This window comes from Dasypus novemcinctus, chromosome 7 (genome assembly GCF_030445035.2).
Source record: "Dasypus novemcinctus isolate mDasNov1 chromosome 7, mDasNov1.1.hap2, whole genome shotgun sequence".
Classification (NCBI taxonomy): Eukaryota; Metazoa; Chordata; class Mammalia; order Cingulata; family Dasypodidae; genus Dasypus; species Dasypus novemcinctus.
The window spans coordinates 70,880,150-70,906,631 of record NC_080679.1 but is presented as its reverse complement, the minus strand read 5'-3'; the positions used below and the strand labels follow the sequence as shown (position 1 = coordinate 70,906,631).

Here is a 26,482-nt window from a genome sequence, read left to right as displayed (position 1 = left end):
TTTGTTATCAGGATTTTAATGGTTAAAATAAAATTTTAATGGTTAAAAAATATATACATAATTTTTGCTAGATCCCATGGTTCTTCAAGACTCTAGACACTACACCAAGGTTCCCTGGTTCCAACACTGTAATACAAACCAAGAAAAATTACAGATCCTCAGCTGGCCCTCAACCAACAGAGGAAGCACTACTGTTCCATCATATATTAAACCTCTGTGCCTATTCTGTTCACAGAAGGCAATAAAGCACTCTTTTTCCCTTAGGCCAGGAAATAGGCTGGGTTCTGCAACCATGTGCAATATAGTTTTGTGCTGAAGCAAAACAGAAAAAAAGACTGTCAAATCTGAAATTAAGCACAATTCTATACCTTTTTATCAGTGTATCGCCTAGGTACACAGTCAACACTGTCCCAAAATGCAGGTTCTTTCTCTCACACAGCCACTGGATACCTACTACATTCTTGGGAAGAAAATAAGGTACATTAATGGAAGAAATGATTCAGTGAGATATGAGAAGCCAGGTATTCCATAAGGCCTAAATGTTAACACTAAAATCCTTCTTTTTTGAGGTTTTTTAAAACATATTATGCACACATCAATCAGCACAAAACTTATAAGAACAGGTAAAAGAATAGTATACTATTTTTTCAATCTTAAAGCAACAGGAGGGAAGTGGACTTGGCCCAGTGGTTAGGGCGTCCGTCTACCACATGGGAGGTCCGCGGTTCAAACCCCGGGCCTCCTTGACCTGTGTGGAGCTGGCACATGCGCAGTGCTGATGCGCGCAAGGAGTGCCCTGCCACGCAGGGGTGTCCCCCGCATAGGGGAGCCCCATGTACAAGGAGTGCACCCCGTAAGGAGAGCCGCCCAGCACGAAAGAAAGTGCAGCCTGCCCAGGAATGGCGCCGCCCACACTTCCCGTGCCGCTGACGACAACAGAAGCGGACAAAGAAACAAGATGCAGCAAATAGACACAGAGAACAGACAACGGGGGAGGGGGGGATTAAATAAAATAAAAATAAATCTTTAAAAAAAAAAAGCAACAGGAGGAGTGTATTGAAAGAATTTCAACTACTGAAGACTAGGGTTAGAAAAGCATGGAGCTTCCTGAGATAAATGCATGCCACCAAAGGCACAGTGGTCAGGAGCAAGGCTGGAGTTGGGCCACACAAGCTCCACCTGTTTGGGGAGGCTGGGGCAGGCACAGAGATGCCCACTCCCTTCCGGGCCTCTCCCCACCCCGCTGACCAGGCGGGTTTATAGGGCGGGGGCTAAGCAGCTTCACAAGGCCCCACTATACTCCCAAGTCTCTCCAAGTCTGCTACTTCTCATCTCCCTCACACACAAACAATTTTCAAATATGTAAAATAAACCAAAAGATTCAGTACAAATGGTAGTAGCCACTGTGGTCAGGACACAAAGTTGGATTTTATCAGACAGATACAGAGAACCAAAAAAATTCAGTTGCTGTAAGATGCCTTAGACTTATTTTAAGCTTTTTTTTTTTTTAATGGAGGAAGGTAATCAGACCCAGAAATGTATGAAGTTCCTGCAGAGCTCAGAGATTCCTCAAGTAAGGCAGGTTCTGACCTCCCTCACCTCTAGCTTTGTCTTCCTTTAAAATGACTGGGCACTGAGGAACAAGCTTCTACTGACACCTGTCTGAGCATTCTGTTGCTACTGCCATTTCTATGCTATTCTCGAGTAATTTAGATTGCTGGTTATCACTGCCATATTCCTAACAAAACAGAAAGGTTCTACTGCCCCACTTGAGGAAAAGAGCCTTTTGATGACGAAGTTATCACCCAAATCTCCACGAAGGAGTAAAGAGCTCATGTTATATTTACTGAATTTCAAACATAGGTCAGGTAACTTGAAACTGAATTTTCAGACTTATCTGCTAATATGTTAACCCTTTTTTTTTCACTATCTTTTTTTTAATTTTAAAGATACATGGATCACACAAAATGTTACATTAAAAAAATATAAGAGATTCCCATATATTCCATTCCCCACACCCCCCACTCCTCCCATATCAACAACTTCTTTCATTAGTGTGGTACATTCTAAGATGATCACCTGATCATCTTAAAGCTGCAAAGGTCAGTGATAAAGTAGAAAAACACTTCCTTACACAATTTAGGTAAAACATCCTAACTATTTTCTAAAGCGATCTATAAATTCCTTCACTGGGTGCCAAGCACTGAGCTAGGTCCTCTAGGGCACTGGTTCTCACACTTCTGGACACACTGGAATCTCCTTGGAAGCTGTAAAACATACTGATGCCTGGGTCTCACTCCTTAGAGATTCTGATTTAAAGAAAACTATGGGGTGTCAGTATTATAAATACATAAACATTGATGGTGAGTCTAATAGAAAAGTCTGATAACTATTGCTATAGAGAACACAAATTTTTTAAAAAGTGGCAACCCAAAAGTCCATCACCTGATGAATGTATCACTAAAACATGACATATCCATATAACGGGATATTATTCAGCAATAAAAAGGAGCGCAGTGCTGATCCATCCTACAACATGGATGAACCTTCAAAACATGCTGAGAGAAACCAGTCACAAAAGGCCACATATTGAATGATTCCACTTATATGAAATGTCCAGAATAGAAAAATCCATAGAGACATAAAGTAGAATAATGGTTGGCTTAGGGCTAAGGGAGGGCTAGGGGGAAATGAGTAGTGACTGATAATGGGTATGAGGTTTCTTTCTGGGGTGAAGAAAATGTTCTAAATTTGCTTGTGGTGATGGTTGTACAACTCTGTGAATACAGTAAACCACTGAATTGTATACTTTAATTCTTTAAATGGGTGAATTGTATGATATGTGAAGAGTATTTCAATAAAATTTTTTTCGGGTTTTTAAAAAAGTATAAATGCTATGCCTAGTTCTCAAGGAATTTACGGTCTAGCTGTAGGGGAAAACATAGATACACAGGAAAAACAAGTATCAATAAAGATTTTAAAAGGCAAGAAAAAGAAAAGCCTAAGTAATGGCAAGTAAAGAGAAATAAAAGCTACAAGCACAGAAGGTATCAAAGCCAAAGTGATGCTAGTTTTCTTTTCTTACCCAATCATTCTTCTCTGATTTGAAAAAGCAACGGAGAGTATGGATCTCATCACTGTGCTGCCAATTCTAGAGGTCTCAAAGTCTCAATTTCTATGCTTGTGAAAAAGGCATGATCACTCAGCCCTGCCAAGCAGTGTTTTGTAATCCTGCAGAATACAGGCTATTGATGGATTATAATGATTCTCAAGAGTCAATTAGCAACAGGGTCTTTGAAAGATGGACTTGACACTCTAAATCCTTCTTATGCCCTGGATTTGTCTTTATTATAGTAGAGTTTGGGCCAAATACACTTCCATGCACACACCCACACGCACATACAGACTTTCAAGCACTAGACTTAGGAATACACAAGTATTATAGTACATATGCCATAAAAACTGTTAGGTAAAAGTGCTTTCCACTCTTGAGTTCCTAATATTCTTAATACTAAGAGTTATTGTGGCACTAGTTGACATGTAGAGTAGGATACTGTTTGGCAGTCTTGTAACAAATCCTTTTTTTTTGGGGGGGGGGGAGCATGTTAGTTTAAGAGCACTTCATATTTTTCCAATACTGATTGGGAATATAAATAGATACTCCTGAACATATTTTTTGCCTTCATACCATTATCATATGAAGAAGCTTAAGCCTTTATCAGAAAGCCCCCCCTTTTTTTTCTCCTTTAATTTTTTTTGGTTTTGAAATAATTTCAAATCATATGAACCCCACAGAGAGAATTCAAACATAACCCTAGTTCACTCCCAAATACTCAGATCCATCAATTTTAACATGTTGCCACATTTGTCATATCATTCTATCTATCCCTCTATATATTAATCCATTAACTATCCATTTTCTGAACATTTGAGAGTAAGTTGCACACATCTTGCTCCTTGAACACATAATACTTCCATGTACATTTCTCAAGAACAAGGATATTCAGGGCAGTTATCAAGTTCAAAAAATTTAACATTGATATAAAGCTTACAGTCTATATTCCACTTTTTCCCCTATGTCTCAATAATGTTCTTTTGAGTCTTTTCTCCTCTATAATTAGATCCCACCCAGGATCACATATTATATGCATTTCAGTGTCATTGTCTCCTTAAAGCCCTCTTTAAATAAATGTTTGTTGGGAGTTTTTTTTAACAAGGCAGGTGGCAATGAAATTTCAATAACTCTTAGAAATCAGATTATCAAAATATAAACTCTATTCTCCATCTTATGGTAAACTTAAAAATAAGTTTCTATAGCTTCAGGTGAAGAAAAGCAGGTTAAATACTGCCTTTAGTAAACTTGTCCTATCTCTGGGGTGCAGATTTCTGAAAACATTCAGCAGTGGTTGGGCCAGGCATTTAAAATCCTGGATTTACTCAGACCAACTCTTAGGCAAATCATCCACTGGCTCCTAAAGGTCCTGCAGCACATTCAACTCAAACAAATACAACAATAATTCCAAATATAATGTGTTTAATGATAAGGACTAAGAAATAACATTTTATTTTGAAATGTACTATTTTCAAAGCCCTAAGTAAACTTTAACCAGAGAGACTTGAGCCCTTACACTCACTTAAATTTGTAAGTGCCAAAACAGGGGATTAGTGTTAAATGTGAGCCAACAGGTTTCTGTGAGCTGTATTCAACTCAAAGTCTCCCCCATTCTACTCACTTCCCTACAATCCGGTTTAACCCTGTCTGTCCCATTCTTCACTACATCCTCACTACCAAATTTATGTTTGATCACTACTTCAAAATAAAAAGTGCCACTGAAACGGAAAGTATAACAACTAATAAGGCAAACAAAGGTAAATAAAATCTCCAGTAACTAGGAGATTTAACTAAGGAAAAGGAAAGCGATCTCTGGAAAATGTGAGACAGGATCAAGGACACTGCTGAAATCCCAGGAATTTTTAAAACTATTATGTTAGGAAACGGTTCTGCCTCTCTAAATTAAAACTACCTAAGCCTCTTTGTCTTCCTACAAGGATCACCCACCCAGGGTTCCATTGGCAAGCTGTATCCTCATTTTATTTCATAAGGCCTACCTCCTCCCTTCAAGTTACCGAATTCCTTGGTAACTGGAAAAGGTGTAGACAGTCATGTTTCAAATTCCTGTCGTTCTTTCCTCCAGTTTTTCTCAATTTATCTGTTTATAAAATGTGAGCTTTCCTCCCGCTTAAAGTTTAGTTCTGGTCCAGTCCTGAAGTGGTTAAGAGTCCCTGGAGTCAGAACGCCTCAGTTTGGGTTTGAATACCCAACTCACTCAACTACTGGGTCACCTTAAGCAGGAATCTGCCTCTCCAGGCCTCCGACCTCCCTGGCAGAAAGGAGATAATAGTATTCCCCAGGGGGTTACAGTGAAATTATGCATGTGAAGCAATTAGCACACTGCCCGGCTCACTGGAAGTGCCCAATAACTTGTATCTGTTGTCACCTTAGTGCCAAATTCTTTCTGAATCCAAGAGTTCACATTGAAAAATGTTAACCTAGGCTCAAGGAAAAATTAAAGAGGAAATATTATTTATACAAAAGCCCCTTTTAACTGTGTCAAACCAGGACCCAGGGAATTCCCAGAAAAAAATGTGCTTATATAGTTCACAGAGAGTTCCTTTTCTCACACGACTTTGTAAAAATATTAAACCTGAATAAAAATCAATATTAAAAAAAAATTTTGGTTTTCAACTTGTCCTGGTATTCCTAAAGAAATACACTTTTTTGCTCCGACATTGTTTATAAGAACCTAACTTAGAAAGATTTCAAAATGGCCCAAGTTATGTTTAATGCAAAAAGGCTTATGGGCTTGTGCATTTATCTTCCTACACAATGCTTCCACAATCCCTCAAGAGATTTTTCACTCATCTAAAAAGTCAAGTTGTTCTTTGCTTAACATTCATTCGGGAGATGAGAGGCCTGTCCTACTTGTCTGACTTTTAGAAAGAATCTTATCCATCTAGTCCAAGATTAACTTCATCTCTCATCCACAAAAGTACTTTATCTCCCCAAGACACCCTTGAAAAGAGTAAAGGAGTAGTTCCTTCCCTCCTTGGAGATACACAATCGAAGGCTCTCCTTACTGCCCTGTATATCCAAATGTCTCTCACAAAGGACACGGCAGACCACTTCACACCCGGAGAGTTTCTTTGGCAGAAGGCCAGAGTCCACCTTTGACTCTTTGTTTAAATGTTTCTGGACTGCAAAAAAAATAATTCGAAAAATAATAATAATAATTCAATATCAATTTTTTTCAGTCATAGACATGAAATCAATACTAAATTTTACTCCATTTTCTTTTTTTCATAATCTTCAGGTATGCAAATTGTTCCTGATTACAAAGGCGGAGAAACAGGTATTTTATCAAACATAACTGCAAAATTCACTTTAAAAGAAAAAGCAACACATATGCTTTATCCGCTTTTGTATATGGAATGTTAGATTACACTTAAAAAGTGAGAAAAAAATAGAAGGCTCTAGACTACAATTACTGAATTTCAGAAAACTAAAGTCCATTAGCATCCTACATCCTTTGGTCAAATAAATGTTCCTACAGATTACTCTTGAACAGCAGCTAAACAGGAAAGTACAATTTAGTTCTTCCCCATCGTTACTGAGGGAAAGTTCAAGACAACTTTAAAGAAAAAAAACCCCCAGCACAATGAATGATGCATCGTCAAGAGCTTGAAGCTTACAGTTGTTTCAGGATGAGACTAAAAGTTTGCATTTAAGAGCTTGAACAAGTTTATTATCACCTATCAAGTTACACATTTGAACCGATTTTATTTCTAAAACCCTCATATATCATATAAATATCTAATACTTTTAACAAGTTCCTACAAAGCATGAATAGAAATTTGTTCTTACTTTTACAACAATTTACAGAACTTGTTAGCAAACCATTCTGAAACACAGGTATCCCACCCTCTGTCCCTGCAAAAGAGGCAACATGCTAAGAAACTGAGGCAAATTCTTAGAACAAAAAAGGAAAAATATATAAACCACCCAAGGAGAGAATAATAGCTGAATGCAAAAAATATATATTAACAACCTAAAAGCAATATAAATTCTAATCTACACTCGCGACTCTTACCCTTGACAGCACAGAACTGAAAATCCTCCCTTACACATTTTGGAATTGCAATTCTGAAATGCTAAATCCAAAGACAAAGCCGCCCAGGGGAAAACAACAATTGCGCAACAGATCAACAGCTCCAACTTGTCCCTCGGCCGCAGCGAGGCTTGCACGCTATAAAGCAGGAAAGGGCCAACCGAGGGCCGCCGTGACATCCAACCGGCCACTGTCACCGAGGCCGCAGCCACGCACGCGGCGTGCGCCACTGGGAGACACCGCGCCGGGATCCAGAAGTCCCCGGCGCCGCGAACTCGGACTTCAGAGTCCGCGGCCCTCGCCGGCACTTCCCGCGGAGCCGCGAGGGGTCCACCCGGCGGGTCCTGAAACCCGGATCCCGAACCTTTGCCCACCACCGCCGCAGGACGCGCGAGGCGCGGGATCAAGCCACCGCACGTCAGGGCGTCCGAGAGCGAGGGGCACTTCAGGACCTCCTCCCTCCCTGGCGGGCTGGGCTTTCTAGCTCGAGGCTGCCAAAGACTCGAGTTAACGAGCTGACTGACTGATTACTTTGCAGAGAAGAACCCACAGACGGCTCAGTGGGGTGGGCGTGCCACACGACAGCCCGCACCCGGGGAGGTCTTGGTACCGGGGGCGGTGGCCCAGGAGCGACTCCGAGTCCAGCCCGGCAAAAACCCCAGCTCCCCCGAGAGTGGCCCCGTGACTAGGCACATTTTTGCCGGTTCCGAGGCGGGGGAGCCGTGCAGCAGCGGAAGGGCCGGGCCGCGCCGGCTCAGACCGCGGCCGCGCACCCGCTCCTGCTGGGCCTCTCCAACTCCCGGGGCCGAGCGGCGCTCCCGCGTCCCAGCTCCGCAGCGCAGAGACGCGGCAAGTGACGCCCCCCCCCCTCCCCAGACGCCCTTCGGAACTGCGGGCCCGCTGTCGGTCGGGCCACCCGGCCTCGTCCCCGCTCCCCCTCCTCGCCGGGCCCCAGCGCAAGCGCAGCGGCGGTTCTCCGCCCTGCAGTCCCAGTTCCGGCCACAGACGGGAGAAGCCGCCGGCGGCTGTCCCTCTCGGGTCGTGACCCCAGCCCGCCCCTGCACCTCCGCGGAGCACCGAGGGCCGGGACAGCACCTGCTGGGACGGCAGTCCCGGCGGCGGCAGCTCCAAGTCCATCATGCCGAGCTGCCGACCGTGCGCTGCGGCTCCTCGACGGCGGGCCTGTTCCGGCTGCCGAGCCGCGGCGCGGACGGGGCGGCGGTGGCTGCTCCTGCGGGCTGCCGGGCGCTCGCTGCTGGGCGACACGGCTTGAGTCGTCTGCCGTGTTCTTGCCCCGCTCCGCCTCCCGCCCTCCGAGGGCGGGGCGAGAGTCGGGGCCCTTCCCCGGCTTGCGGTGCGGACCGAGCCGGCGAAAATTCCCCACCCCCCGCCCCGGCTGACGCAAGAGCTCGCAGTCGGGGGCCGGCAGGATCGGGGGCCGGGGTCCCCGTGGGCGGGCGCGGGCGCGGGCGCGGGCGGGGCGCGGAGAGGAGGCCTCGTTTAGCTCCTCCGTCCCCGCGCTGTTCGCCCTCCGCACAAGTAAAACGCGCGCTCCCCACCCGCGAGATTAAGAGTTATTTGCCGAAGGTCGCTGGGGTTGGGTGCTTTGAAACAGTTTAAACAGTTGGAACAAACACGCCCGGAGACCAGGCAAAGACGCTGGTATCGGAGCTGCGCCTCCCTGATTTGAAGTCGTAGAACCTTGCCCCGCTTTATCATACCCCACCGCCCGAGAGTGGCGCCAGCCCTAAAAGGGTAGGACCCAGCTGTGTGCACCGCGAACTCTGCCTCGGCTGCCGCGGGCGCTGAGGCCGGCGAGCCCAGCCCAGGGGAGCGGTGGACCACGCCGGGAGCGCGTGCTCGCAGGCGCCCGGAACGCCCTCTTCCTCCTCCCACGCACTAGCACTCTTCGCTGGGATCGGATTGCCAAGGTCTAATGGAGAAGGCGCGTTTGGTCCGAGTGGTCAAGATTGCCCACCAAGAGCTGGGCAAAATGGGAACCCCTCGAGCTTTCTTTTTGCCACCAAAGCGCACACACCACACCCCAGGTGGCATAATATTAAAACATGCTAAAATCCTTAAGTTTCTTTTTCACTTATTCACGATAAAGCTTTAAAAAATAGGATAAAAGTTACAAAAAGGTTTGTACGGTATGGGCCCACTTTTTAAAACCATGTGCCTAGAAAAAAAAGGATTTAATAAACAGGATCATGAGCGATTTTTTACCTTTCTTTTTAATACTTTATGTGTGCTTTAAATCTACAATGAATATGTCCTACTTTTTACATTAAGAAACAATTATTGAAAAATTAATCCCTGAGGGGAGCAGATGTGGCTCAAGCAGTTGAGTGCCTGCCTCCCACATGGGAGGTCCCAGGTTCCCTAGTGGGACCTCCTAAAGAAAAAAAGAAAAGAAGCAGACAAGTGGGGCATCCAAGGTGCAAACAGATGAGGGAGCCACCTAGGGTGAGGGGAATTAATCACTGGGGAGTAGATGTAGTTCAGTGGTTGAGCACCTGCTTCCCATGCACAAGGTCCTGGGTTCACTCTCTCCTACCTCCTTAAAAAAAAAAGTAGTCATTACCCACAGACAACTTCAAGTATTTGAAAACAGGAGTATTGACAGACTAGAGAAATGTTTTTTTCTCTCTCTTATGTATTAACAGTCTTTCTAATTCTTCAACAAGCCAGGTTTTCAGTTTCTAGCTTCTTGGAATTATGCAAAACTAGGCAAAGTAGATAGTGCTGGCAGTGGTTTTATTATTTCATTTAAAAATCTGCCCCCTCCCTCCCCAATAAACTGCAAAGAGCTTATTTTTTCTTGGTTGCATAATTTGACACTCCCAGGATTTACCTGTAAATTATATCTTCAAGTATTCCTTGAGATAAGTGAAGCCTAAATTAATTACTTGTAATTGAAGCAAGTTTCTTCAGCCTGAATTAAACCCATTCAGCTGTTACGTGAAAAGTCTGCAAAATGATCTGCACACTGAAAACAAACTTAGGAGAAATTAAAAAGAACCTGACATGAAACAGGCAGAGATATCATAATGAAATGACATTTCTGCACCAAAGAAAGAGACGAGTATATTATTAACAATTCAAGTTACTTATTAAAACTGCTATATCAGAGAAGATGGACAGTGAGCCTAGAAGGTAGGAGATACAAAAGTCATATATGGCACTGTTCCTGCCCTCAAGGAGTTTATCTAAAAAAAAAAAAACGACAAAAAGAAAAAACAAAAAAACAAAAAAGTAAATAAAAAAAGAAAGGAATTTATAAAGTAGTTGGTATTTTCTTGTTAAGCAACAGGATTTCCATTGAATTTAAGCAGAATAAAATAACCTTTACTTTTACAAAACTGCAATTTGCTGGTAGTATATTATTTCAGGCACCTGCACAGTACATATTTTCAAAGGGAGGAGAATAGCATGGTAAGAGTCTGAACATGTTTAAGAAATATAAACACTAGGGAAAAGCTGTTTGGCATTGAATGGTGGTTCAGCACAAGAAAAGGGAATCCCATTCTCAGACCACTTATGTCAGAGATTCCCAGCCTTTGCAGACATTGAAATGAGGATTGTCTCCATGAGGGAGACTGGGCCCTTGCTTTGCCCTCTAAACTTGCAAATTGTGCTGTGGGGGTATAAATACCTCTTGTTGGGATCCTGATTCCAGGGCAGCAGGAAAGAGGAGGTGATGATTTTTCTCATCTGTCCTGGTGCCATGGGAACCCATTTTACTGCCAGCCTCTTCTAGCCTACTATTTTACTGTTTCTCCCAATTGGTTTTACAATCTACTCACACTGTACATTTCCACTGATGTCTGACAGCCCTTCATATATGCTTGCAATGTGCCAGGATTGGAATACCTTATTCTAGAGTTCTCATAAAAATACCTTTATCAAGTAAGCCCTTTGAGTGCACAAAGTTTAGATAAAAGGTTATGCATTGACCCATTTGCTTCACCTTCTACATGCTCTAATCTGCCAAATTGCAAGGCCCTAGAACAGGCATTCTTAACAAGGGGTCCATGACTTTGAATTGAAATTCAAAAAAACATTCTTGTGGGGACATGTTGGTGCGGGTGTGATATATTTACTGAATAATACACAGTATAGTGTAGACTTAGTAGGGGGTCTGTCATTTTCACCTGACTGACAAAGGGGTCCATGGAACAAAAGAAGGTTAAGAGCCCCTGCCCTACTGTGATGTGGACCATTGACCTTGAGGTACAGCGGTGCTCAGAGATGTATTCACCAAATGCAGTGAATGTCACATGATGATGGAGGAGATTGTTGTTATGGGGGGAGGAGTGGGGTGAGGGGAGTGGGGGATATATGGGGACCTCGTATTCTTTGAATGTAATATTAAAAAAATAGAACAAAAAAAGATAAAAAAATAAAAATAAAAAAGAACCCCCGCCCTAGACAGTACCTACTGTTTGAAAATCCTCCATTATCTGAGGCCTCTTCCCTCTTCATGCTTCCTCTCAGTTATACTCTCTGTTAGAGCCAGGAAATATTCAGAAACTCTTGGAATTATAGTTGAAATTCTACTTTGTCCATCTTACAGTTGAAGCATATGGGGTGGCTATTTCCAAAGATGGCATCCAATGAACCAACCCTCCTGATTTGGTTGCGCTTGTGTAGCCCTTCCTCACATTGAATCAAGGCTCGCCCTGGGACTTACTTTAACATATGGAAGAAGGTCAGATGTGACACTGTGCCAGGTCCAGGCTTAAGTCAGACATCATGTAAGAAACCTGACTACCTTGATGGAGAAAGAAATCGTAGGTAGAATGAGACTCCAAGTGCAGAGAGAGTCTACATGAGCCAAGGCAACAAATATGTCAAAGAAGCCAAGCCTCTGGAGACTCTGTCCCCACCTGCTATTTTACTACTATTGCATGAGACTCCAAGTAAGACTGGTAGAAGACTGCTTAGTCAGACCACTCAACCCAAAGGATTGTGAGCAATTAAATTGTTTTTAGCCACTAAAACTAAATTTGGAAGTGATTTTTTCCCACTGCAATAGATAACTAAACCAGCATCTATTGACTAACAAAGGCAGGGTTCTACTGGCTGCTTTTTGTTTATTAACCATCACTGGGAACATATATATGGATGGTATTTTCAATTTAATAGGGTCTCAACCCTCTGAAGGTAATTGACCTCCTTGGGAATAAAGAAGGTATCTTTCTGACAGCATATACTTATTTCTCCATTCAAGGTAAATCACCACATCACAACATGCACCAATTTCCATGCCATTAAATAGATGATGATGAAATATTTCCTTTATCAAAATATAGTTAAGGAACACAGACACTTCATCAATTAAGTAGAGATTCTGGCCCTGACATGACTTCATTTATAACAGTTATGTAAGAATACTTGCCAAATATCTACTTAGGGAATTTGAGCTTGGGAAGTACCTGCCCCGTCAATAAACTGAACTCCAGTACAGCAGTGTTAAAAAATAATTGATGTATTAATTGCAAAACATACCCATAACTTGGTTCCTTGGTATGCACACTTCATTATGGAAACTGCTGATACAAAGAGCTGTATGTCACAGAGTCAGTTTTTGTTTGTTTGTTTGCTTGTTTTAGGAGGTACTGGGAATTGAACCCAGGGCTCAAACACTGAGCTACATCCATTCCCCTACAAAGCCAGTTTTAACTCATATAGTTTCCTACTCATAAATAATGCCCTGCAGAAACAGCTATACAGTGAGTACAGGGGGGAAATCAGAAGTTTAAAAGAATGCTTTTGGCGAAGGAGATGTGGCTCAAGTGATAGGGCTTCTACCTACCATATGGGAGAACCCGGGTTTGATCCCTGGGGCCTCCTGGTGAAATGGAAAAAGAGAAAGTGTTCCGCGCTGCAAGCTGAGTGCCTGCATGGTGAGCCAGTGCCCCTGCAAGTGAGTCATGGAGCAAGATAATAACGCAACAAAAGAGAGGCGAAAGGGAAAATCGAAGTGAAGTGCAGCAGAGACCAGGAACTGAGGTGGCACAGGTGACAGGGAACCTGTCTCCACATCAGGGGTCCCCAGAATCGAATCCTGATGAATTCTAGAGAAGAAAAAATGAGGAGACAAAAAGAGAACTAGATACAGATCACACAGTGAATGGACACAGACAGCAAAAACAGCAGGGCAGGAGGAGGGGAAGGGGGAAAATAAATAAATAAATCTTTTTTTGAAAAAAGAATCTTTTTTAATTATATGTATGTTATACCTATATAAATACAAGCACACATAGGAAAAAAGACTGAAAGCATATGCTCCAAAATGTTAACCATCATTATTTAGATTAATTGGATTGCTGATTTTCTTTTCTTCATTTGGGCCTCTCTGTATCTTCCTAAATAAATAGACATTACTTTTATAATAATGAGGAAAATAAAGTGGGGGAGGTGTTAAGGAACAAGCATTTTCTTCTCTCCCAAGGCGCTGAGTCCTTTTTATTTTTGAATTGAAGTTTAACCACAAGTCTTGCAAATCTTTCCTTTCTGTCTTTACTTGAGAGAAACTGTTAGAAGCTGCATGTGTAAGAGAACAAAAGCTCACCCAATTGTGGAGAGGAGAAAAGAATTTTATTAACAATCTTGCAAGAAAGGGTGACTGAACTGGATAAAATGGCCAGTGGGCCAAACAGCAGGAAACAATGACATTTATAACCTAAAACACGGGGGTCCCTCGGCTGTTCCCCATTTATTGGATACTTCAAGGGTTACAGCCTATCAGAGAGATCTAACTAACACGTTCTCACTCTGAGTGTCCTCTCCTTGTTGCTACATTCCACTGGCTGGGGCTGGTTTCACTCCGTGCGCTGCTTTCACTATGAGCCCCACCCTCACTTCTCACCACTGGCCCCCCTTGCTTTGGCCCACTTTTCAAATTCTTGGTGCCAAAGCTGCTATAGTGAACCCTTTTTCCCTCCCCCCCTCCAACTACAGTGCTGCCTCTGGCTTCTCCCACCCTCCCTCTCTCCCTCCCTCCCTCTCTCTCTCTCTCTTTCTCTCTCTCTTTCTTTCTTTCTTTCTTTCCTTCCTTCCTTCCTTCCTTCCTTCCTTCCTTCCTTCCTTCCTTCCTTCCTTCCTTCCTTCCTTCCTTCCTTCCTTCCTTCCTTCCTTCCTTCCTTCCTTCCTTCCTTCCTTCCTTCCTTCCTTCCTTCCTTCCTTCCTTCCTTCCTTCCTTCCTTCCTTCCTTCCTTCCTTCCTTCCTTCCTTCCTTCCTTTCTTTCTTTCTTTCTTTCTTTCCTTTCTCTCTTTCTCTCTTTCAATTAAATTGTCTTTCTTTTTTTAAAGATAGATCACAAAAAAGTTACATTAAAAATAGAAGAGGTTCCCACATACTCCCCACACACACACACTTCTCCACATCAACAGCCTCTTTCATCATTGTGGCACATTCATTTGGTGAATACATTTTGGAATCCATGCACTGCATGGATTATAGTTTACATTGTAGTTTACACTCTCCCCCAGTACATTCAGTGGGTTATGGCAGGATATATAATGTCCAGCATGTGTCCCTGCAATATCATTTAGGACAACTCCAAGTCCTGAAAATGCCCCCACATCTCATCTCTTCTTCCCTCTCCCTGCCCTCAGCAACTTCTGTGGCCAGTTTCTCCACATCAGTGCTACAGTTTCTTACATTACTAGTTACAATAGTTCTATAGTAGAATACCAGTAAGTTCACTCTAATCCATATTTTATTCCTCCATCTGTGGACCCTGAGTTGGTGATGTCCACTCCACCTCTATATCAAGAGGGGGCTTAGCTCCCACATGGTTGATGGATGTGATTCTCCTGCTTGGAGTTGTAGGCACTCTCGGTTCCCTGGTGTGGTGGTTGACCATCTTCACCTCCCTATTAGCCGACCTGCACAAGTCCAACAAACTGAAGAGTAGGAGCTGCAACTCTGCTGAGGCTCAGGGCCCAGCTGGCACATGGCCAGTCCAGAGATAGAATTCTCCTGGGAATACACCAACCCCATCGCCAACCACAGGTTCAGTAAAAGTGACAAAGGAGGCATATGTAGAAAGTTCACATCTGAGTCCAACTCCATCACACTCAGAAACACAAATTCCTAAGTAGGGTCCACTGACAAGGCACTGAACCCCAGAGCCAACTGCCATGATCGTAGAACCTGTGTGCATCAGTAGCCCTCAGGAGCACCAGTACATGGGGTTGTATCTACTTTGTCTGTGAAAATTAAACTTAACCCTTTCCTTACAAAACCTCAACATAACCATATTTAAGTATGGTGTGATAAGGGTGTAAAGATCCTTTTCTCTTTCAATCTGCTGCTATATTTCTAAAACTGCACTTAGCAAAATAAGAGCACCCTGATGAAGACTGAATTTTTTTGAAAAATCTTTATTTTCCCCCCTTCCCCTTCTCACACCTTGCTGGTTTTTTGTTGTTGTTGTTGTTGTTTTTTGTTTTTCTGTCTGTGTTGTCTTCTCTTCTCATTTTCTCTCCTCTAGGATTCAATCCTGGAGAACTCTGATGGGGAGAGAGTTTCCCTGTCAACTGCACCACCTCAGTTCCTGGTTTCTGCTGCACTTCACCTTGACCCTCCCCTTTTCTCTCTTTTGATGTATCATCATCTTGCTGTGTGACTCACTTGTACAAGGCACTGGCTCACCACATGGGTACTTGCACAGGCCCTCATGCAGGCGCTGGCTTGCTGTGCAGGCACGCTTTCTCTTCTTCTTTTTTACCAGGAGACCCCAGGGATCAAACCCAGGTCCTCCCATATGGTAGGTGGAAGCTCTATCACTTGAGCCACATCCACTTACCAAGACTGAATTTTTTAATAATTTTTTTAATTAGAAAAGTTGTGGGTTTACAGAAGAATCATGCATAAAATAGAGTTCCCATATATCACCCTATTATGAACACCTTGCATTAGCGTGATACATTTATTTCAATTTATGAAAGAATATTTTTATAATTGTATGATTAACTATAGTCCATTGTTGACAGTAGGGTTCACTGTGTTATACAGTTGTTATGCATTTAAACTTTTTTTCATTCTAGGCAACTCACTCTGCAGTAGGCTCATGGTCCATGCCTCAGCAATTTGCTTTGTATTTGTCCAAATGAAAATGGCAAGGAGAGAAGTGGTTACCAATTATTGGCAGACCCAAGAATAAACCATTTCCTGACTCTGACAAATTGACTGAGACATTGAAGGTAAATCATTTAGAACCAGTCCTAATGGTTCACAGGCATCAATTTTATTTACATGTAAGTGCATTTTTTTTTAAAGATTTATTTTATTTATTTCTCTCCCCTTCCCTCCACTCCTTGTTGTCTGCTCTCTGTGTCCATTCACTGTGTGTTCTTCTGTGTCCACTTGCAGTCTTGGCAGCACCAGGAATTTGTGTCTCTTTTTGTTGTGTCATCTTGCTGCATCAGCTCTCCGTGTGTGTGGTGCCACTCCTGGGCGGGCTGTGCTTTTTTTGTGCAGGGCAGCTCTCCTTGCAGGGTACACTCCTTGAGCGCGGGACTCCCCTACGTGGGGGACATCCCTATGTGGTATGGCATGCCTTGCACGTAACAGCACTATGGGTGAGCCAGCTCACCACACGGGTTAGGAGGCCCTGGGTTTGAAACCAACCTGGACCTCCTATATGGTAGGCGGACACTCTTGTCAGTTGAGCCATATCCGCTTCCCAAAAGTGCATTATTTTTGGAGGGTATTAGTAATCTAACTTAACAATGTTGGTAATTATTGCATATACCTGATAAACGTTATTACAAATCAGAGAAATGCAATTAGGCCAACTATTATAAATCACAAGGCTATAAAACAATTAAGTGATTTGCTCAAAGCTCAAGAAAATTATTATAAGGAAGATGGCTGGGTCCAAAGCCCAGACTCAGTCCGCTCTAGGTCAAATCTCTGTAGAGTCCCCTGGCTTGTGCTGTATTTACTGAGAGTACTTACAGCAAAGCTCCCTGAAGGCTACATTTTTCCACATTCTGTTTAATTAATTCCCCATGGACAGAGTGGTAAAGTATTTTTCACTAGAGAGAAAGCTTGCAAACAAAAATGAAAACAGGATTCTACACTTAAGAACCTCAAGGTAAAGGGTGGGGAGAAAGTAACTGGGCTGCTTACAACTTTGGACTCTACTTAATGGCAGGGTTTTATTTTCCTTTTTCAATGAAAAAGTCTAATAACAAGATATAAAATGTACTGACAAGAATGAAAGGTATCGCAACCCCTGCACTTCTTCCAATGAATTAAATTCCTTTAGTAGTATGCTTCCAAAAAAAAATCTGACAAACAGGTAACTTTAATGGCAGTGGACAAGCCAATAAATTGCATAAATCAGATTAACAACCAGTTAATCTACCTCCTAGTTATATTCAGGTACCTCTTCACTACACTTTCTTTCTTCTAATCAGAAGATAGCTATTTCAGCCTTTGGGATTCATAAATTTTCAAAAATTTGTGATGATAAATGTATGAATTGATTTGCCCTTTTTTTTTTTTAAGTAGTTACCAGGGATTGAACCCAGGATCTCATACATAGGAAGCAGGCACTCAACCACTGAGGTACACACATCTGCTCACTTGCCTTCTTTTTCCTGTCAACATTTATTGTGTGTTTACTATATATCATAACCTTAATTTTTAGATTCTTTACTTCCCTAGAAAACATTAGGGATATGAATAATAACAAAATAAGAAACAACAAATATTTATTGAGTGTTAGCTATGGCCATGCACATATTATTTCATGTAATCCTCCCAGAAAACCATGACATAGGTACATTATTACACTACCTTAGAAAAGAAGAAACTAAGGCCTAGAGAAACTAGATAATTTTATATAAGGTCAAGGAGTTAGTAAGTAGCTGAGCAGGTTATTTTGACTCTAACGTTCTTAAGCATGAAGATATGCTTCCTGCTATGGATGTTTAAAAAAACAGCAAGAGTTAATTAGGGAATTCAGGTAGAAATATTTTCTGAAATGTTTTGCCAAAAAATATCCAGGCAATTCATTCACTTAAAAAAACAATAGTTGACTACTTAGTGAGGGCACCATCCTGGGGAATCTAAGGAGGACCAAGATGAGTTAAACACGGATTGGACCTCAAGATCCTTGTTGTCCAGCAATAAACTTCTTTCTCTTTCTCTCTCTCTCTCTCTTTTTCTTTCTTTCCCCTTCGCCCCTCCACCACCCCAGTTGTCTCTTTTCTGTGTCCATTTGCTGCGTGTTCTTTTTTTTTTTTTTTTTGTCCGCTTCTGTTGTTATCAGCAGCACGGGAATCTGTGTCTCTTTGTTGTTGCCTCATCTTGCTGCATCAGCTCTCCTTGTGTGCAGCACCATTCCTGGGCAGGCTGCATCTTCTTTTGTGCTGGGCGGCTCTCCTTACAGGGTGCACTCCTTGCGTGTGGGGCTTCCCTACGTGGGGGACACCCTTGCGTGGCAGGGCACTCCTTGCACCCATCAGCGCTGCGCATGGGCCAGCTGCACACGGGTCAAGGAGGCCCCAGGTTTGAACCGTGGACCTCCCATGTGGTAGAAGGACACCCTATCCACTGGGCCAAGTCTGCTTCCCAAATAATAAACATCTTAATTGCCCACACACTAGGTAGTGGTGAATGCCACAAAAGAGGTAGGTAGTAGATCTGACCAACATAGTGGCAGAGGGTTTCTCTCAACATTTTGAGAAGTTGGCCCAATGTATTTTTAAAAATTTGTTAGAATAACAAACTAAACTACAGGTATTTAAAGTGTATAATTTGAATGATTTATATTTACACCTATGAAACCATCACCACAATCAAGATTAGTGATCATATCCATCATCCCCAAAAGTGTTCTTGTGTTTCATTGCAATCCTGCTCTTCCCTGCCCTCCATTTCATCCCCAGGCAACCACTCATCTACTTTCTATAACTATGGATTCATTTGCATGGTCTTGGATATTTCACCAATGGAATCATACAATATATACTCTTTTTTGTCTGGTTTCTTCCAGATATAAGTGAGATTCATCTATATTGCTATATATATAAGTAACTCGCTGAGTAGTACTGTATTTCATTATATGGATATTCCACGTTTGTTCATTCACTCACCTGTTAATAGACATTTGGGTTGTTTCCAAGTTTTAGTTATCACAAGTAAAGCTGCTATGAACATTCATGTTCAAGTCTTCGTGTGGTCATATATTTTCATTTCTGCTCAGTAAAAATGTAGAAGTAGAATAACTAGATTATATTGCAGTTGTATGTTTATAACAAACTGCCAGACATTTTCATAGGTGTAGATGCATGTGCATATATTCATATATATATATATATCATTGTATATAATATCACTATGGTTTTAATTTGCATTTCCCTAATGACTAATGATGCTGAACATTTTCCATGGCACAACAGTTTTTTTTTTTTATTAAATGTTTTAAAAGATTTATTTATTTATTTCTCTCCCCTTTCCCCTAATCCCGGTTGTCTGTTCTCTGTGTCTATTTGCTGCATCTTCTTTGTCCACTTCTGTTGTTGTCAGCGGCACGGGAATCTGTGTTTCTTTTTGTTGTGTCATTTTGTTGGGTCAGTTCTCCATGTGTGTGGCACTATTCCTGGGCAGGCTGCACTTTCTTTCGACCTGGGCAGCTCTCCTTACTGGGTGCACTCCCTGCGCGTGGGGCTCCCCTACGTGGGGACACCCCTGCGTGGCAGGGCACTCTGGCGCGCATCAGCACTGCACATGGGCCAGCTGCACACGGGTCAAGGAGGCCCGGGGTTTGAACTGTGGACCTCTCATGTGGTAGACGGGCGCCCTAACCACTGGGCCAAGTCCGCCACCGGCACAACAGTTTAATGTGTATTGTTATTTATATATTGACTGAGAGGAAGGGGATACATCCCTACAATATGCTTCATTGTTAAAAGCTGCTGTTAGATATAGAGAATATCAATGAGGACTTATGATAAGAAAATATCATTAACTAAAATGATATAAAAGTGCAAGAAAATATAAAACATGCACCTAAATGCAAATTTGAGTTCTTTACAAATGAAACAACAGAATACTAAGTTTTTACTTTCAACTGGTATCTCAGAATTTCCTCCATGAACCTTTATTGATCACCTGCTTCAAATCTCCTTAGCTGCATTTATAGGCAACTGTTACTAGTTACATTTTTCTCCTTTTTTCCCCCATCCCCATCCCCACCCCTGTTGTCTGCACTCTGTATCCATTTGCTATGTATTCTTCTGTGTCTGCTTGTATTCTCATTAGGCAGCTCCAGGAACCAATCCTGGGAAATTCCAGAGTGGGAGAGAGGCGGTCATTCTCTTGCGCCATTTCAGCTCCCTGTTCTGCTATGCCTCTTACTGTCTCTCCTCTGTCTCTTGCTGTGTCATCTTACTGTGCCAGCTCTCCGCATCAGCTGTCAATCAACATGGGCCAGCATGCTGCAAAGGCCAGCTTGCCTTCACCAGGAGGCCCTGGGCATCAAACCCTGGACCTCCTATAGGGTAAATGGAAGCCCAACTGCTTGAGCTACATTCATTTCTCGCCTTTTTCTCCCTGACTTCTCTTCCTTTGAAACCTGGTTGTTACCATAAACAATATTAGTCAAGTTGGTTAAAATCATCTGTTAACTACCCTGACAAGGTCAATGAAATTTTGTAGAAAAGTTGCTAAACACTGAATAGATAGATATGTCTTGTGATAATATTGATTCATATGATAGAGGAAGATTTTTTCCCCTGCACTATAGATTTCTCCATAAAGGAACAAATTATGGAGGCATTTTTTGCTAGTTTGCCACAAACTACCTCCTATATGGCCAGCAGTGGGAAGTACATCTTTTCAATTGCACTCTCCAGTTGGATGATCAAATAATACCAGTACTTGATTCCTTATAATCAATTCAATTTACTTTTTAAAAAATCGTGTATACTGTGTGAAGTGCCCCATGTTGCCATGTAAGACTTAAGTTCATTGAGTGCCTACTATGTGCAAAGCTTTACTTCCAGGTACCTTATATATATCATCACTAATCCTACCAGTAATCATTTTACAAGTGATAGAGCTGAGTTCAATCTGATTCAGTAACGTGGCTAAGGTTACATAGCTCCATGATTTACTAATTTGACCACCATTCCATGGTAGAGCTCATATGAAACCCTAGATTTAGCTGGTTCCAAAACCTTTGCTATTTTCACTGGGCCAAGCTAGGCCCAAAGTACCTATCAATGCTTTGTGAATAATTTAAGATTATAGGGACAATGTTTTATACTATTATTTTTGCCACTGACCTATTTAACTATATGACAAAATTTGAAGAGTAAAGCATAATTTTATGCTATTGGGATATATAAAACTATATAAACTGTGCCATAATTTTCATACTGTTATTCAATTTAAGATTTCCATGCTGTATTAATCAGGCAAAGGAGTGCTGATGCAAAGTACCAGGAATCGGTTGGTTTTTATAAAGGGTGTTTATTTGGGGTATAAGCTTACAGCTACCAGGCCATAAAGTGTAAGTTACTTCCCTCACCAAAGTCTGTTGCCACATGTTGGAGCAAGATGGCTGTCAACATCTGCAAGAGTCCCTCTTTTTCTTAAGGCTTCATGGTCCCAGCTTCTTCCAATATCAGTTTTAGGCTGGGAAAAGTCTTGTCTCTCTCCCGGGACCCATTTCTCTCTGGGCTCAGCTGCTCTGCTCTCTCCACAAGGCCAGCAGTAAAAAAGTGAACAGCTCATCTCTCTTCCCAGCCTCTGCTGTGTCTATTGGAGCCTTCTATCTTCCTCACATATCTGCTTCTCTGCGTGTTTACTTCCTGATGCTCTGGCATTAAAACTTCCAACTTGGTCCTCTGCCATGTCTTTTCTCTGTGAGTCCCCACCCACCCACCAAGGGGGTGGGGACTCCACATCCTACTAATGTGGCCCAATAAAGCCTTAATCATAATTTAATTCAGTAAAAGAGAAACCTCTGAATCCAATATAATCTAATATGCCCAGAGGAACAGACCAGTTTACAAACATAATCAAATATCTATTTTTGGAATTCATAAATAATACCAAACTGCTACACAAACATCTGTTTTTCTTTTTTCTTTCTTTCCTTTCTTCCTTCCTTCTTTTTTTTTGGGCCCCTTAGTAGTCCTCTGCTCTAGACCCAAATCAATAAACACATTAAAAAGAAATAGTAATGAACCCTAGAAACCTGGGCCCACTGATTGCTAGTGGATCATGGGTGAATTTGCAGAGCATCATTCTGAGGAACACTATTCAGATTTTATGGTCTGAGACCATGGTCCAGGGTCTTCAGGCTAACAGCCAATCTGTGCCAGATTTGATCATGGGACTTTAACCATACTATCTCTTTTACTATGCATCAGCTTCAAGACTGCAAAAATCTGTGCCCTGCTCTAGATGAGCTTCTTGATCATTGATTACAGAAGTGAATGGAAGGATTAAGTAGAAGAGAGAATGTGTTAGGAGGAATTTTGCACTAAGGAGGCTAAAAGAAAGATCAAGTATCTTTTAAAAATATATAATCATTATCATCATTATAACATAATATGAAAATATTATAGTATTTTGAAATGTATAGACTTGATGTGAATATTCAAAAGATTTAGAGCAAAACAGTTCAACTTAAAAAATAAGGCTATTAGAAGGTTTGAAGGATAAAAGTTTAGAAGGCCTGTAATAGGAAAAAACAGTAACTTCATTTATACATTGATTATTTTAATGTAGAATATTGTAATGATTGGAACTAAGAGTTATCTAGCAAATTTTTTTTTTTGTATGTACGTGGTCTTAATGAACTGGCACTGAGGTACTCAAATATATTGTGTTTACAGTTATAGTGTGCTTTTCTCTAAGGAATTATCTATGAAGCAGCAAAGGTTCATAAAGAGATTGTCTTTAAAAATCAATAGGCAGCCATGTGCTCTTTTTTTTTTTAAGATTTATTTTTATTTATTTCTCTCCCCTTCCCCACGCCCCCAGTTGTTTGCTTTCTGTGTCCATTTGCTGTGTGTTCTTCTCTGTCTGCTTGTATTCTTGTCAGTGGCACCTGGAATCTGTGTCTCTTTTGGTTGTGTCATCTTGCTGCATCAGCTCTCCGTGTGTGTGGTGCTACTCCTGGGCAGGCTGCACTTTCTTTCATGTGGGGCAGCTCTCTTTGAGGGGTGCACTCCTTGTGCGTGGGGCTCCCCTACACGGGGACACTCCTGTGTGGCACGGCACTCCTTGCGTGCATCAGCACTGCGTGTGGGCCAGCTCACTACACGGGTCAGGAGGCCCTGGGTTTGAACCCTGGACCTCCCATGTGGTAGGCAGGACACTCTATCCATTGAGCCAAGTCCGTTTCCCTGCCATATGCTCTAAAAGTATTAATACCAATTACAACTTCTCTAGCCTACATTTTGACAAATCCTGCTGAGTATTACGGTAGAAAGAATATAAACGTTAGAGACAGGCAGATTTGGGCTCAAATTCAGCCCACCATTTGCTTACTAGCTGTATGATCCTGGGAAAATCATTAATCTCACTGACAGTTTCTTCATCTCTAAAATGAGGGTGTCATGAAGATGATTTTACACAATGTATGTAAAGCTAAAGATATGTAAAGATGAAGAGCAGTTGGATTTTTAAAAATAATAATGCAAAAATTAAAAGTTACTATGTGAAAAACATTGATATAATAGACCAAACCATGGGCTTATAAAATATTCAATTCTTATGTATTGGTGGTAGGGTGAGATTTGAGAGTCCTGTATGATGTTATATATGTTTGTTTTGTAAGTTCATAACTATTACTGTAACTTACTGCTTTTTTTTTTTTTAAGATTTATTTATTTATTTCTGCTGGCCGCCCCACCCCCACCCCCCATTGTCTGTTCTCTGTGTCTATTTGCCGCATCTTCTTTTCCCGCTTCTATCCCTATCAGCGGCATGGGAATCTGTGTTTCCCCTTGTTCCGTCATCCTGCTGTGTCAGCTCTCGGTGTGCGTGGGGCCACTCCTGGGCAGCCTGCACTCTCCTTCACCCTGGGCGGTTCTCCCTACGGGGCGCACTCCCTGCGCGTGGGGCTCCCCCACGCAGGGAACACCCCTGCGTGGCAGGGTACTCCTTGCATGCATCAGCACCGCGCATGGGCCAGCTCCACACGGGTCAAGGAGGCCCGGGGCCTGAAACCGCAGACCTCCCATATGGTAGACAGATGACCTAACCACTGGGCCAAGTCCGCCTCCTGTAACTTACTGTTTATGTACATTTATATATGAGTGATACACTTCAATAAATTTAAAAAATATTTAGTTCTTTTTATAAAAGCATGATTTTTGGAAAAATGAAAGAAAGTACTCATCTGAACTTGGGCAACCCAGAGAGTCTTCATAAATAAAAATGAAGGGGTTGACTTAGACTTGAACTCAAGAGCCAGAGACTCTATTATTCACTTTGTTATCCTTATCACTTTTTACTTTACCTGATATGCAGAGACACTCAATAAATATTTGTTAAATGAATTGTATAACTAAACTCATTGCTATCTAAGGTGGCTTCAAACTTTAATACATTGCTTTTATAAGTACATGACAAAAAAGAGAATGTGTGACATAAACACTTTTATTGTGCTGTAATAGGGCAAAATGTATTAAAGAAAATCAACTGCTAGTCTGGCAAGACACCTTGATATGTATGTAGAAATAGGGAGGCTGTATAGTTCATTATGTATCCTGCTTTGTTAATATATATTTATAACATTGGTTTTCTGCCTGCCAAATAATTTTCTGAGGCAGAGAAACATGATCTTAAGAAGGTTTTCATAATGTGAGATTTGCTTGATGGCACTAGGGAAATGTAAGACTCAATTTAGAAAATGTTTTTAATAATTTTTAACATTAGCTGTGGAAAGCAAGGAATGATCCCAGTGTCCTTTGCAAATCTTTCTGTTTGTAACTTAGTCTCCTTTGCTGGCTAAATTCAATGATATTACTGCCAAGAATTTGCAGACTGAATAAACATTTTCTTTTGCCAAAATGTTAATGTCTTAATTTCAGATCCACATAATAGTTAACCTTTAGGGCTAATGAACACTACCATTCACTTTTAAATTGTCACCTAATTTAGAATTATTTTCCACTTCCATTTTTACATATAACCAAATTCATCTGGGATTTGGTATGCTATGTGGCTCAGCAGCTCACTATGAGCCTGCAGGAAATCCTTATTTGTCTCAGTTGCTTATCTTTGGTTTAAGCAGATTTGGCCTTGCCAGAGCAACTTCATTAGAGGGTCCAGAAAAATACCCTTCCTTGCCTAAAATAATTATAATAATAAAATGTCTCAGTTATGCTGAGTGGAAGAAGCCAGACAAAAAAAGAGTACACTTTGTATGATTCTATTGGTGAAATATCCAAGAACATGCAAATTAACCCATAGTTTCATAATTAATGCAAATTAACCCAAGTTACAGAAAGTAGATAAGTGGTTGCCTGGGGATGAAATGGGGGGCAGGGGAAGAGCAGGATTACAATGAGACACAAGAACACTTTTTGGGATGATGGATATGATTAATTTTTTTAACAAATCAATTTTATTGATACATATAAATAAGGCATGCAATTCATCCGAAGTGTATAATCAGTGGCATTTGGTATAATCACATACTTGTGCATTCATCACCTCAATCATTATTAGAGCATTTTTTATTATTTCAATAATAATAATCAACAAAAAACAAACAAACAAGAAAATTCTTCCCTCCTCGATCTCTCTCTGTTTCCTCTGCCTTACACAGTTGCTATTTCTGGCTATTCTTGCACAATTACTTATTTATTTCTTAAGCAGTTTCAATGAGATATATTCATATACTATACAATCTATACAAAGTGTATAATAATGGCTTTTAGTATATCACAACGTTGTGCATTCATCACCATAAAATTTTTTTTTCATTTATTTCTCTCCCCTTTCCCCCCCCCCGCCCCCCCGCCCCCCGCCCTAGTTACCTGTGTCCATTCACTGTGTGTTCTTCTGTGTCGGCTTCCATTCTTTTTTTTTTTTTTTTTTTTAATTAATTAATTTATTTAATTTCCCCCCCGCCCCTGGTTGTCTGTTCTTGGTGTCTATTTGCTGCGTCTTGTTTCTTTGTCCGCTTCTGTTGTCGTCAGCGCACGGGAAGTGTGGGCGGCGCCATTCCTGGGCAGGCTGCTCTTTCTTTTCACGCTGGGCGGCTTTCCTCACGGGCGCACTCCTTGTGCGTGGGGCTCCCCCACGCGGGGGACACCCTTGCGTG

At 41.7% G+C, this 26,482-nt stretch overlaps 1 protein-coding gene across 5 annotated transcripts in view; it reads right to left on the bottom strand.

Annotated features, from left to right (window-relative positions):
• NFE2L2 (NFE2 like bZIP transcription factor 2) overlaps positions 1 to 26,482 on the bottom strand; it is a 215,105-nt gene that overhangs the window by 23,957 nt on the left and 164,666 nt on the right. The window contains exon 1 of one of the 5 annotated variants that reach the window (XM_004476825.5): positions 8,262 to 8,531. The exons of 2 other annotated variants lie outside the window; for them this stretch is intronic. In XM_004476825.5, the coding sequence (XP_004476882.2) occupies positions 8,262 to 8,306 (45 nt within the window). In that variant the 5' untranslated portion in view covers positions 8,307 to 8,531. Of the gene's footprint in view, positions 1 to 368; positions 462 to 7,148; positions 7,539 to 8,261; positions 8,532 to 26,482 lie in introns of those variants that run through there. 2 more of the 5 variants (XM_004476827.5, XM_004476828.5) reach the window with 2 other exon arrangements.